We start from the raw sequence: 14,298 nt of genomic DNA on the forward strand, positions 1-14,298 counted from the left end.
TCTTTTGTAGTCCCGCTATTTAGGCCCCATCATAGCATTTGTTTGGTTTTGGTTTTTAGTTTTTTACTGTCCTTGCAAATATACTTACATTTGGAAGGGACATGACAAAGTCATGCAGCTGAGCCTTCTTCGCTGCTTCTATAACTTCTTTCATAGTGATCTCTTTGCTGTTATCACCATATTTGATATTATCAGCAATACTACAGCCAAATAACACAGGCTCCTGAGACACTATTCCAATTTTAGATCTAAGAAATTGTATATTTACTTTCTTGGTATCATGGCCATCTATTAACTACCAGTAAAAAAAGACAAAATACGATATATCATGTCAGACTTGCAACATACAAAGAATGAATAGCTTTTGCTGAAACAAAATAGTCCCAACAACAAGGCTTTAAATATATACAGCTTTGTAAAATAAAGTCTTCACAACATCACACTACTGTAAGTAACTGGAATAAGAATACTGTTTAGATTTATTTTTAGCAAATCAATATATATTGGGTGTGTCTCTGATCCAGCAAAGGACTTAAACCTATGCTTAACATTAGGCATGTGAATAAACCTGCTGAAGTCAACTGGACTGTTTACACACTGAAAGTTAAGCATGTGCTTGAGTGATTCGCGCAACCAAGAACTCTTTGATTACTCCAATTATTTTTTTTCAAATGGAGAAGAAAAACAAGCTCAACTGTGCAGTACCTACAAGGGGAGAAGATTTCTGATAGCAGCATGCTCTTTAATCTAGCAGACAAAGGCATCAATAGACCCAATGGCTAGAAGCTGAAGCTAGATGAATTCAGACTAGACATAGATGCATATTTTTAGCAGTGAGGGGAATTAACCATGGGAACAATTTACTTAGGGATGTGGTGGATTCTTAGGCACTCACAATTTTTAAATCAGAATTCATTTTAAGAGAGGTTCTCTAACTCAGACGGAAGTTATGGGCTTGATGCAGGAATTACTGCGTGAAATTCTATGACCTGTGTTACACAGGAGATCAGACTAAATGATCACAAGGGTCCCTTCTGGCCTTGAAATCTATGGAATTATACAAGTCCAAGGAGGTAACAGTATAGTCCACATTCTCTGAGTGGCAAGCAACAGGCACAAAATATTTGTATGCCCATTGTGACCACAGAACTACAGTAGGCCAAATGCTAAAGTCTTTACTCAAGGCCATGTGCATTGACTTGTAAGCAGATTTCACAACTGATAGTATGATACATGGACCTTAATTGCTCAGTTCTTACTCAGGCAAAGCTCCTGCTGATTTCAATGAGGATTTTGCCTGCAAGAAGACTGAGCAAAAACCGAGGTCCAGCTCATTCCAGGAGGATCTTCTTGAAGAGCTAAGTCTGACTTTCCCTCCCTAGCTCTCTCAGATGTCTCTACACTTGGGCTATGTGCAGGGCCGGCTCTAGGATTTTTGCCGCCTCAAGCAAAAAAATTTTTGGCCGCCCCCACTTTTTTTTCGTGCCCCTCCCCGCCCCCGGCTCTGCCCCAACTCCACCCCTTCCCAACCCTTCCCCAAATCCCTGACCCCGCCTTCTCCCCCAGGTGTGCCGCATTTCCCTCCCCGCATTGCTTCCTGTGGCTCCCCCCTGCCCTAGCTCCCCTCCCCTCCACCTGGTTCCCTGAACACACCGCCGCTCCGCTTCTCCCCCCTTCCTCTCAGGCGAGGGAGAGGCAGCACGTTCATGGGAGCAGGCAGAGCAGAGGTGAGCGAGGGTGGGGTGGGGGAGCGCAGGAAGTAACAGGGGGGGTAGAGGAACCGCTCCCCACCTCAGTTCACCTCCGCTCCACCACCGCCGCCTCCCCCGAGCGTGCCACCATACTCGGCTTTTCCTCCCTCCCTCCCAGGCTTGCCATGCAAAACAGCTGTTTCGCGTGCGGCAAGCCTGGGAGGGAGTGGGGAGAAGCGGGGCAGTGGCAGCGTGCTCAGGGGAGCAGGCGGAGGCGGAGCAGAGGCGAGCTGGAGTGGTGGGGGCACATTTCTAGGGGTGGAATGGCCGGAGCCAGAATGCCACCCCTGGAAATATGCCGCCCTGAGCACCTGCTTGTTTTGCTGGTGCCTAGAACTGGCCCTGGCTATGTGGATTCTGGGGGGCAGCAGGGTGTCAAAAAGGGAAAGTGCTGCTCTCCATGACACCAATCCCATCTGTGTGCCTGGATTTCTGCATAGAGGTGTACTACCTCCTTCTCGGGGCTCTCTGTGATTGTTACTGAGCGTCAGCAGAGAGAACCAGCCAAGGTTCACCAACGTAGGTTAGATCATTGGAGAACTTTAGACTGTAAATTTGAGGAAAGATCAAGAGAGCTATACCCTGTTGTGGATGGTGTGAAAATCCACTGAAGTGATCCTCAGCTGTGCAAATGTTACTCTTTGGTAAAATCTCCTATGTAACATTGGAGAAGAACTTTGGAGTCTGAAGATTTCTGCAGCTGGCAAGCAGTAAAACTATCCACCCGGACTATCAATACCCGGAGTATCAATACCCGGAGTATCAATATCCAAGTAGTGAAAGCTGCTTACCACACATCCTTTGTCAGGGTCATAAAAGCGCTCCAGAAGCTGGACGCTAGTACTTTTGCCACATCCACTACTTCCAACAAATGCAAGTGTCTGCGCAGGTTTAACAGACACTGAGAGGCCGTTCAAAACTTGGATGTCAGGCCGAGAAGGATAAGTGAACCTGCAGTTGATAAATTCAATGCTTCCCTTGAAATTGTCCTGGTGAAAAAGTGAGAAAGAAAGTGCTGAGAACTGAATTCTAAAGAGTGACAAAACTCCTCACATTAAATATGATTCTTGTTTCCAATATTAGTTTTTGTGAGTGACTTAAGTGCTTGTGAAATAACCCTGGAGACTGAGGAACCCGAAGACTGACTGGCTTGACTGTCCTGTGACAGGAGTCTTCTATTTAGCCAGAGCTATGCTGCTGTATTCATTTTATCAATGCAAGCTTCCCCACACTGCACTGCAAATAGCATAAACATAGAAGGAGACCAACTTTTGAGCTGAGAAGGTAGTTAATTCTCCAACTCCATTCAGAGGTTATGATTGCCCCCAGAGGTCCTATTAACACCAAATTTGATGGTGTTTCTGTGATGTGCTCATACAAGAACCAGAAGATTATAAACATGGTTAGCGACTGAACCCATTTGGATTTAAATCACTGTTGTAGAGGTGGAAGAAAATCTCATTGTCCAGTGAATCCATCCAGCTCCCAACTCTCAGATCAGTTATTAAAATGTATTCACCATTTATTGATACTCCGGGTGAAATTTCTGGTAGACTGGGAATAATTTGACTGCATTTGCATGCTTACATTATAGCACATAGCTCAGTACTTCCCAAAAGGCAAGGATATCTAGCAAGTATTCTGATGTCACCTTACTTTGCTCACAAACAGAGGTGTGTATGGAATAGTCCATAATTACTGGGGTTTCAATACCTATATCACTGGGCTGAATAATGACATTTCCTGCATTGCTCATCTCTACTCTTACCCATTTTTCCCCTCCATCACTATAAATATTGATTTGGGGAACCCGATCCACCAATTGAAAAAAACGTGCAGCAGATATTTTTGCTTTAGCATAGTTTGGAGTATAAGAAGAAGCTCTTCCCAAAGCAGTTCCACTGGTCACAATGGCAGAGATCACCCTGCAGTCAAGGAGGAAAGCGTTTAGCTTGTGGGTTACGTACATTTGTGAATTTTATTGTAAACAACATACTTCTGTAGCAGAGTATGTGGCTGTCTGCAAGTATCTTCTTACCTAAACACATAGCTATAATGAAGTCCTTCATTCTCCACCAAAAAACCCCCATATCGATAAGAGACCGAATTGGCTATGAACACTATACATTGGGCAAAGCCAAAACAGATTCCATAAACATTTGCTTTACTGATTGCAGCTCTGTATGGGATTTCCAGATGTTCTTCATATGCTTCAATAAACTTTCTCTCCTTCCCTATTCCAGCTACAGTCCTAATGTTAGAGAGGGCTTCACTGGAGATCTAAGAAAAAAAATAGGTTATAGGTAAAACACTTAGGAATCACTCTGAAAAAGTGAGACGACCTTCTCTTTATTCCACATTTCAGTGAGAGGGCAATAGGACTGTTTGGCAAACTATAGAAACTAATGATATACAAATTGGTTCAGATGCAATAAGAATGAATGCAAACCTCAAAGAGGACTTTTTCTGAAGTCAACCCTCCTCGGACTAGGCTACTGCAAAACATTCATACTGAAGATGGCCTTGCTTGGGCTCTCACACATGGGTGAATTTCACTTTGCATATGTCATTGGCACCACTATTCCTTAATAATAGAATGTGTCCAACTCCAAACAAAGAGGTATGGTTGTTCTGGCAGACCCCCTCATCAGCTGAAACATGGTCTTCTTCAACTTCCCATGCTGATATTGTGTTGTGCTGGGAGATCTGTGTCTCGCTGAACATAGGACTAGGGATTTGTAACATATATCTAAGTGTGACCATGGGCTTGTCAATGGCATTTTAGACAGCAATCTCTAGCTAAACTAAGCAACACCGAATATGCCATAATGCTAAATATTTTAAAATATATGGCCTGTGGGAATGTTGGTGTTAATCATAGATAAAAAGTGGTTATTTTCTTGTTTGCACATTTTTAAAAATGTTTTTATTTCAATTGTTTTGTTTCTGTGTTTTTCTTACACCAGTGGTCTTGGAGGAAAGGGTGATAGTCTCCAGTTCTCTTTCTTCGGAGTCAAAATCTTTTATAAATTAAAGGCAGCTGAATTTACTACTTAATCTTTTCCATTGATACCTTGCCAGTTCATGTTCAAGAAAAGTGGCTAGATGGAACATACAGATGAGGGTAAAATCCTGGCTGCACTGAAGCCAATGGGAAAACTCTGATCAACTTCGGTGGAACCAGGATTTCAGCCAGAGGGTAGATATGGAGTAATCCCTTGTCTGTCTGCGTGTACAATCTATTGTGTAATTGTATAATGCAGTGTAGGAAGCTGGTATCCATTCCGCATTGTCTTTTTCTCTGCTTTGGAAACTTTTTTGAGATGCCTGTTAATTGTAAGGATTAGGATCTAGTTTTGTTGCTTGTAAAGTTTGTCTTAACCCACAGTGGAGCTATATTTTCATCAGTAAAATCAGCATACAGAATTTATGCTATACCAGCTTATTGCTTCATCCTATTTGTCCTGTGTGTTTTAATTCACAGGTTTGTCATGTTTAAATGTACTTGCTGTTTGCCTTGCCATTTGTAATGGCTCAGTCTGTTTTGCCTTCTCTTATCTATAGATATTCCTACTAAATTTTGTTTCATTGCCTATGAAACCTTTCTGCATGCAGCATAGAGGAGGTGACCTGAATATGAATACTTAAAAATGATTTAGGTCAATTTTCCATTACATTTTTTCCAGGCCAGTGTGTAGAATTAGTCCTGGAGCATTAGCATGTACCTTGAAGGAGCGAATAAATGGGCCTTGAGAACTTGAATGTTCAGTCTATGTTTTTCTATATTTTAAAATGGCAGAGAAGCAATTGTAGAAAAGACTTAAACAAACCCTCTTGTATTTGGACGGTTGGCTGCTGAATAAATTAGAAAATATCACCAGACATAATCAGTCATTGAAGCATTGAATGCCCTTTTCTTCCTAGCCTCCGGGTCATTCCATTGAGTAATGGCTGATGCACAGGCCATTTGTCAAGTTCCTATCTCTACATCAATTTCAAGAAGGTATTTTGATTGATCATTTGCTGTAAATAATTTAGCCATTGTGAATGAGAGAACAGTCAGCATTAACTCTTCCTAGACTTTGGGTGTCTTTGTTTGAACTAGTGTTATCAACGCCATGAGATGTTAATTATCTTAATTCATGTTGTATACAGGCATGTGGTTTTTTTTTTAGTTTTCCTAGAATTCTGTTAACATATAAGAATAATCTAAATTTGTGGAGCTCATTAATGTCTATAGTTTAACTTATTTAGACCGCATATCCCTGTTTGTCTGACAAACTGTTTGGCCTCAGTCCCAGAGAAGGAGGAATTGTGCTGTGTAACTGCCAGCAAGCCTACATCTGTGAAAAAAATCATTCCATAATCTCTTTTTCCCTCTGCATAAGGGGTAAAAAGGAAGTCTGCACAATTACTAAATGGGGAGTGTTTCTAATACCATGACCTCCAACTGTCCCCATTTTCTTGAAGCAGATCCACTGTTGTACCAGGTATGTTTTTAAATGGATCCAGTTCTGGCTATTGGCAACATGTGGCTGGCAGCATCAGTGACAGATTTTAAGACAAGGAACCCTATGAGCAGCTGCCCTGTTCACCTCCGTTTCTGTCTAGGAATGGGGAGAAAGCACAGCTGCCATTCCCTGTCTCTTTCCCACCACAACTGCTGCTACATGCACTAGAGGTCTTCCAGCAAATGCAGCTAGTGGCTTTGGCTGAGACACTCTGAGTAACTACTGATCTGATTGAGTGCCTACAACCTCTCCACAGAGAACTCTATTAAGAACCACATGTGGAGCAGCCCCTAGATGTTCATTGCCAAAAGACCATGGAGGTTTGCTAACTGAGAAATAGGAAGAGAATGGGAGTTGGAGCACCTGAGAGAAGGCAGACTGTCAGGGAACACTGCACACACAACTTATTCCTCCCTGTGAAGGCTCTCACTCCTGTGATGGCTTGCTTAACAAACTTGACTTGTATCTATTTCCGTCACACATTTTGGAGAACACATACTGAAGTTGCAATGTATTCTTTGTTTGGTATCAAAATGAGACAGCAGAGGAAGACAGCTGCACGGTACAAAAAGTCAAACCAAAAAAGTTTACATTACTTCTATAAAGGAAAGACTTTACTATGCGATGTTCTAGTTTAGAAAATCCAACTGATGTGGAAACAGTGGGCTCCTAAAATCTAGCCTATCCAGTTGCAGAATACAGCTCACTATAAAGCTGTCTTTAAAATCAGCAGGTACTGTTTTCTGGATTAGTGCTGAATTCTAGAATGCAATGATTTCTTAATGCACATGACCATGGTGTCCTGCTGATAGGCTACAAAGAGCATCAGAGGGTGCCTCCAGATATGCATTTTAAAAGCAATAAGCAATAAAAGAGACTGGAATTAGACACTCACATCTAACTGTCTGAGGTCATAGCCTTTTTGAGGAGGAAGTCGCATTCCAAGTAGTAAGTACTTTTAGAGCTGGGAAAGTCTCCATGAAATTTCAGTGGCCTGAAATACTGCCCCTTGTATGTCTCTGCCACTTCTATAGCATCTGAATCACTGATAATTCCAACTGCCTGAGCTATGACTGACACACACACCCCACCCCAAATGCCTGCTAATCAAAAATTAGTTTTCAAAAAACATTACCTGCCCAGAAATTTCCATAGCTTGCTTGTCCTGTGAGGCAAATCCTGTCAACATTTTAGCCTGCACAGCTCCAGATAAGGCTAAAAAGGGCAGGAAGCACATTATAACTAGACTTAGTTTCCAGCTGAAGTAGAAAGCAATGATAATGGCCACTCCAATGTTGGTTACGGAACTGACAATCATTCCTATCTGAGATCCAGTAGCCTTAAAATAAAACAAAAGTAGATTACTGAATTGTATCCCCACAGTAACATCAATCATCATATATGCTTCAAAAGACAATCAAATACCTTCCCATCAAACTTAGAGCATTCTAGATATTAAAATAACATGGCATGGATTAGTCTGTTTAGATTGACTCCAAAGGTATTAGCCCAGCCTAGCGGTCCTGTTTCCCATTGAAGTCAAATGAGAATTTTTGTCAAAACAAAGACTGGAGGCTCAATCTCTAAATGTTTTCCTGACCCACAGACCTTCCCCAGGACTAGTAAAGAAAAACAGTCCCTAAGGATGGTAATAGATATAAAGATGTAATTAGGGGTGAATTTTTACCATTTAGATGACTCCCTTTGACTTCCATGGAAGCTGCTCATGTGTCTCAGTACACGAAATCTGGCCCAAATATTTATGTGTTTTATGTATTTATTTATCTTTGAATAATAAAGAGGTGCCCATAATACAGTTTGTCAACCTAAACGGAAACAGGTTGACAAGGGGAAGGAACAGACCACACAGATTTAGCTGGCTGTAGTTAACCATCCCAAATGGGTAGGGATATTTAACTCCTAGAAGTAGCACCAAGGATATCAAACACCAGTCTCTTAATAGGTACTGCAGGTAGATTTAAGGTGGACACCGTGCAAGCCATCAAACTGCGGAACTGCATAGAGTCCTTATCCAGTGATATATCAGGTTAAAAATCTGGTTCCATATGCTCCTGCTCAAAGAAAGGAGCTATCACATCATCTTCTTCCTTGGACAGGATTTCAGGCATCATCATCTGCAGTGTCAACAGATCCAAAGGAGTCAGGTCCCAAAGATCTCTGGACTACCAGATCCTGTGTAGATGAAATATAACCTCGCCATCTACATGGAAGATAATTGAAAAATTTCTGAGGTGGCCCTTAATAAGACCACAGGCCCCAGAACTGCCAATTTCTCCAGCAACTGGGGTTTGGGAACATGCCTACAGGAGGCAGATCCCATAGGGTGGTATGAAGTGAACTAGAGGTCTCTGCATTTTCCTCTAACTTTCTTATGATAAGGATCCAGGTCTAGATCTCAGCTAGAGTGCACTGAGGATAACAACAGATCCAGAGGGAGGTATGGAGACCCATCTGTCTGTGGAGACCCTGTAGGGGGTTCCAGGGAAAGACCAGAAACACCTTCCTGTCTTTTCTTCCTAACACGAGATGAGGAAGACCTTGGGATCAGGGAAACATGCCTCCTTTTAGAAACCTTGTGTGACACACTTGGAACAGACACATGAACCAGAGTTGAAAAGTGAATTTGGGCTGACACTGTGACAGACCTCTCTGGAACCAAGGGTTTGACCGGAATCAACAGAGGAACTGACAATGGTTCTGTCAATTTGGACCACACTGGATCCAACATTACACACAAATCCATCTCTCTTCCCTGGAGCTGGAGCTAGAGCCATTTTGAAACTGTAGCAGCCTTGTAAGACCCAATAGTTCTGATCCGTGGGAACTGGCACTGCTAACAGTGGCTGCTCTGTCCCTATGTTCCGTTTTCTTTAGTGCTGCAACAGCTGGAACTGAAGATGCTGATGGCCCCAGTTCTGACATGCTGATCAATTCCATCTTCCTGGATCTGCAAATGGAAGTTGGAACCACAGGGTTCTGTTTGGGCCAGCTAGTTGCAAGGCACAAGCTCTGGCACCAGTGAACTGTCTTTTGATCTCTATTCTGAAACCGGGGTGGTCAGACCCTACCACATAGCCCTCAGTTTGAACATATGTAGCCTCAGGGATTTGACTGAGGGAGCTGGAGGAACCAAATCCAGCCCTGACAAGGTTTGTGGCTTCTTGGATCCTTCAGTTGCTTGGAGCCATTGGCAGTCACAGGGGCTGAGACTGGCCTCTTAGACGTAAGATCCAACACCTGATTGGGTCCAGAGGATCTAGCCTCAAGAGCTTCCTTTAGAAGGAGCTGCAAGGGCATCTCCCTATCCTTGCGGGCTCTAGGAGTATAGGTTCAACACACCAAATACCAAGAAGGCAAGTGTCCTTCTCCCAGACCCTTGAGGCACTGTATGCGGTCACTGGATGCTAGGAAGACAGCCGGGCAAGAAGCACGCTTCTTGAATCTCATCTCCTCAACTTCTTTGGTTGCTCCCTAAATCAGAACTGGGAAAAACACTTATTAATGAACTAATTATACTAATGAGCTAATACTAACTATCTTAACAAGAAAGAAGCTCCGACTCTGAAGAGATTGGGGAAGTTCACATCCGTCCAGACACATGGTTTGAAGGATATGAGGGGGTGAGGGTGATCCGCTCTCTAAATAACCTTGCCCTCAGAATGTCTGTGTGGGGGATGCAAAAGAACTCTAGCTGACACTGCTAGAAGAAAGTTCTACTACAGGGTTGCATAGTGCCCATAAGTGGGACTATGCAGAGCCATCGCAAAGAAATTTGGGTTACTAAAATAAAAGTGATATTGAAAATGTATTATGTTAATCAACTTAAACAGTTTAAAGGACAACCCTCTCCCCAGCAGGAGGAGAAGCCATGGAAAGCAATATGATACGGGCACTGCTCCTATGGATCTGCTTCCCAACGGGTGGCAAAGGAGGTTCGTCTCTCAAGTCTATAAATCTATAGTGGGGGAGGGACAATAAGAAAGAACGTGTCATTACTAGTAATGCATAATATCACAAACATTAAAAATGTTCTGTTACATTTTCTAGGGGACAATGGATTTTGTATTGTTTTTAGCATGGTGTCAGTAATAGCAGCAATAACAATGACAGCATACTACAAAATGCAATGAACAGTGTAAGCAGAAATCAGGTGACCCGAAAATGGTTCCCTGCTAGTTAAGGCCGTAACAAAGGAAGACCAAGGGTTTTATAAAATAAGTATTAACGTTTTCTCCAAGGGAAAAAGACCCACAGAACCAGAAACAAAAAGAATTACCCTAAGGGTAGTAGACCCGCTTGCAGCAACTACCACTGCGACAAGCACAGAACCTATATCATGTCCAAAAGTGGAACCAGGACCAAAGAGTGGACTCTCCCCTCTTTCAATATCCAGGACTTTAGTTAATAATGTACAATTTATGCCTAAATCTATGGTTTTAAACTTGTTACATTGGCATATGGCAGAAATGAAACGTGTAAAAATACTGTGTCTAGATTGTCTACTTCTATACCAATTGAAAGATAGGCTGCATATCAATGAGCAAATAAGGGATGCTATTGAAAGTCAGGAAACTCAGTCCTCCTCTGATATTTTTAGGACAGAAGGGTTACAAATAGGGCTGTCAAGTGATTTAAAAAAAAATAATCATGATTAATCATGTGATTAAAAAATTAATTGAAGGGTTAAAATCCATTGCTGATGTAATAACCTGGTATATGGATTTGTGTACAGGCCCAAAGTCCAGAGTTTAGTCAAGCGGTCAGAGGCCTAGCAACTAGTAATTAGCTAAGAGAAAGCAAAATAACCAAAAAATAACTTTGTTTTTGCTAAGATATGCCTGGTCAGCAAAATGCCAGATGTTGGAGGCAATAATTGTGTCTTATTCAAAGTTGCAAATAAAACAAAGAAGCCCTGTTTCTGTTGGGTTAGTTTCTTCTGTAGGAAGATGTTCTTCCCACACATCCAGCCTTGAGTTTATAAAAGGTACAAGCATGTCAGTATAAGATATGGCCTCCTCCCACCTCCCTTTCCCAGGAACCAATGCCTGCCTTAAACACAAATAAACAACTTAAAAGACAATCTTTATTGCCATATACTTTAACTGTTTCTTTGCTTTTACCCTTAGATATGTATCTGTTGGACAATCAAAGAAGCTACTTCATTCCTATGAACCCCAAAGCAGAATTCAACATATATATTTTATACTAATACATTTTATTAAAGTACTAATTAAATGTTAAATGTTAATTTGTCAACTTGAGACCATGGGCAGAAACATTATGTTACCTTTAACCATTGGCTACTGTGCTATCATGTCTTGCAGCTAAACTTACCTGGGGGTGTGGGACTGCCTACCCCATCACTTTCCCCTGCCCATGAAAAATCCATATATTCCATTGTAATCAATTGATTGACAGTGTCTCTGAGCCTAATAAGCAAGGTGACACTCCATCATCACTGTACGTAATAAACTCCTGTGCTTGATCTCTACACGGTGTGGATTTATGTCCTTCATTAATCATGATTGTCAGGGTTCCCTCCCCACTCTGAACTCTAGGGTACAGACATGGGGACCCACATGAAAGACCCCCCCCAAGCTTATTTCTACCAGCTTAGGTTAAAAACTCCACACGCACAAATTCTCCCTTGTACCTTGGGTTTAAGTAATGCTGCCACCACCAAGTGATTTAACAAAGAACCAGGGAAAAGGACCACTTGGAGTTTCCCATCCCCCAGCAATCCCCCCAAGCCCTTACACCCCCTTTCCTGGGGAGGCTTGAGAATAATATCCTAATCAATTGGTTACAAAATGATCAAAGACCCAAACCCCTGGGTCTTGAAACAATGGAAAAATCAGTCAGGTTCTTAAAAGAAGGATTTTATTTAAAGAAAAGGTAAAAGAATCACCTCTGTAAAATCAGGATGGTAAATACTTCACAGGGTAATCAGATTCAAAACACAGATGATTCCCCTCTAGGCAAAACTTTAAAGTTACAAAAAACTGGGATAAACCTCCCTCTAGCAAAGGGAAAATTCACAAGAAAAACAAAAGATAAACTAATCCGCCTTGCCTGGCTTACCTATACTGGTTGCAATATCGGAGACTTGGATTGGGATGGGTTGGAGAAGATGGATTTGTCAGCAAGTTAAGGAAGTATGGGCTGGATGAATGCACTATAAGGTGGGTAGAAAGCTGGCTAAATTGTCGGGCTCAACGGGTAGTGATCAATGGCTCCATGTCTAGTTGGCAGCCGGTATCAAGTGGAGTGCCCCAAGGGTCGGTCCTGGGGCCGGTTTTATTCAATATCTTCATAAATGATCTGGAGGATGGTGTGGATTGCACTCTCAGCAAATTTGCGGATGATACTAAACTGGGAGGAGTGGTAGATACGCTGGAGGGGAGGGATAGGATACAGAAGGACCTAGACCAATTGGAAGATTGGGCCAAAAGGAATCTGATGAGGTTCAATAAGGATAAGTGCAGAGTCCTGCACTTAGGACGGAAGAACCCAATGCACAGCTACAGACTAGGGACCGAATGGCTAGGCAGCAGTTCTGCGGAAAAGGACCTAGGGGTGACAGTGGACGAGAAGCTGGATATGAGTCAGCAGTGTGCCCTTGTTGCCAAGAAGGCCAATGGCATTTTGGGATGTATAAGTAGGGGCATAGCGAGCAGATCGAGGGACGTGATCGTCCCCCTCTATTCGACATTGGTGAGGCCTCATCTGGAGAACTGTGTCCAGTTTTGGGCCCCACACTTCAAGAAGGATGTGGATAAATTGGAGAGAGTCCAGTGAAGGGCAACAAAAATGATTAGGGGACTGGAACACATGAGTTATGAGGAGAGGCTGAGGGAGCTGGGATTGTTTAGCCTGCAGAAGAGAAGAATGAGGGGGGATTTGATAGCTGCTTTCAACTACCTGAAAGGGGGTTCCAAAGAGGATGGCTCTAGACTGTTCTCAATGGTAGCAGATGACAGAACGAGGAGTAATGGTCTCAAGTTGCAGTGGGGGAGATTTAGATTGGATATTAGGAAAAACTTTTTCACTAAGAGGGTGGTGAAACACTGGAATGCGTTACCTAGGGAGGTGGTAGAATCTCCTTCCTTAGAGGTTTTTAAGGTCAGGCTTGACAAAGCCCTGGCTGGGATGATTTAACTGGGAATTGGTCCTGCTTTGAGCAGGGGGTTGGACTAGATGACCTTCTGGGGTCACTTCCAACCCTGATATTCTATGATTCTATGATTCTATGATTTCTGTCTGGCCCCTCTCAATCCCAAGAGAGAACCCCAACACAAAACAAAGAGCACAAACAAGACCCTCCCCCCTCCCAAGATTTGAAAGTATCTTCTTCCCCATTGGTCCTGTTGGTCAGGTGCTAACCTGGTTAGCTGAGCTTCTTAACCCCTTACAGGTAAGGAGGAATTCTAGGCTACTCTTAGCTCTATGGTTATGACAATGACTAATCGTGCTGTTAAAAAATAATAGAATACCATTTATTTAAATATTTTTGGATGTTTTCTACATTTTCAAATATATTGATTTCAATTACAACACAGAATATAAAGTGTACCATGCTCACTTTATATTTATTTTGATTATAAATATTTGCACTGTAAAAACAAAAGAAATAGTATTTTTCAATTCACTGAATACAAATACTTTAGTGCAATCTCCTTATCATGAAAGTTAAACTTACAAATGTAGAATTATGTACAAAAAATAACTGCATTCAAAAATAAAACAATGTAAAACTTTAGAGCTGCAAGTCCACTCAGTCCTACTTGTCGTCAGCCAATCACTCAGACAAACAAGTTTGTTTACATTTTCAGAAGATAATGCTGCCTGCTTCTTGTTTACAATGTCACCTGAAAGTGAGAACAAGGATTTGCATGGCAGCATGGTAGCTGGCATTGCAAGGTATTTACGTGCCAGATGCACTAAAGATTCATATGTCACCTTCATGCTTCAACCACCATTCCAGAGGACGTGCATGCATGTGGATGATGGGTTCT

The 14,298-nt window shown here is 42.2% G+C and overlaps 1 protein-coding gene across 1 annotated transcript in view; it reads right to left on the bottom strand.

The window, feature by feature from the left end:
- ABCB11 (ATP binding cassette subfamily B member 11) overlaps positions 1 to 14,298 on the bottom strand; it is a 69,416-nt gene that overhangs the window by 2,931 nt on the left and 52,187 nt on the right. The window contains exons 22-26 of the mRNA XM_073304739.1: positions 7,398 to 7,601; positions 3,790 to 4,031; positions 3,520 to 3,676; positions 2,543 to 2,740; positions 89 to 295 (exon numbers count right to left, since the gene is read on the bottom strand). Of these exons, the coding sequence (XP_073160840.1) occupies positions 89 to 295; positions 2,543 to 2,740; positions 3,520 to 3,676; positions 3,790 to 4,031; positions 7,398 to 7,601 (1,008 nt within the window). The remainder of the gene's footprint in view (positions 1 to 88; positions 296 to 2,542; positions 2,741 to 3,519; positions 3,677 to 3,789; positions 4,032 to 7,397; positions 7,602 to 14,298) is intronic.

Source organism: Lepidochelys kempii, chromosome 11 (genome assembly GCF_965140265.1).
Source record: "Lepidochelys kempii isolate rLepKem1 chromosome 11, rLepKem1.hap2, whole genome shotgun sequence".
NCBI lineage: Eukaryota > Metazoa > Chordata > Testudines > Cheloniidae > Lepidochelys > Lepidochelys kempii.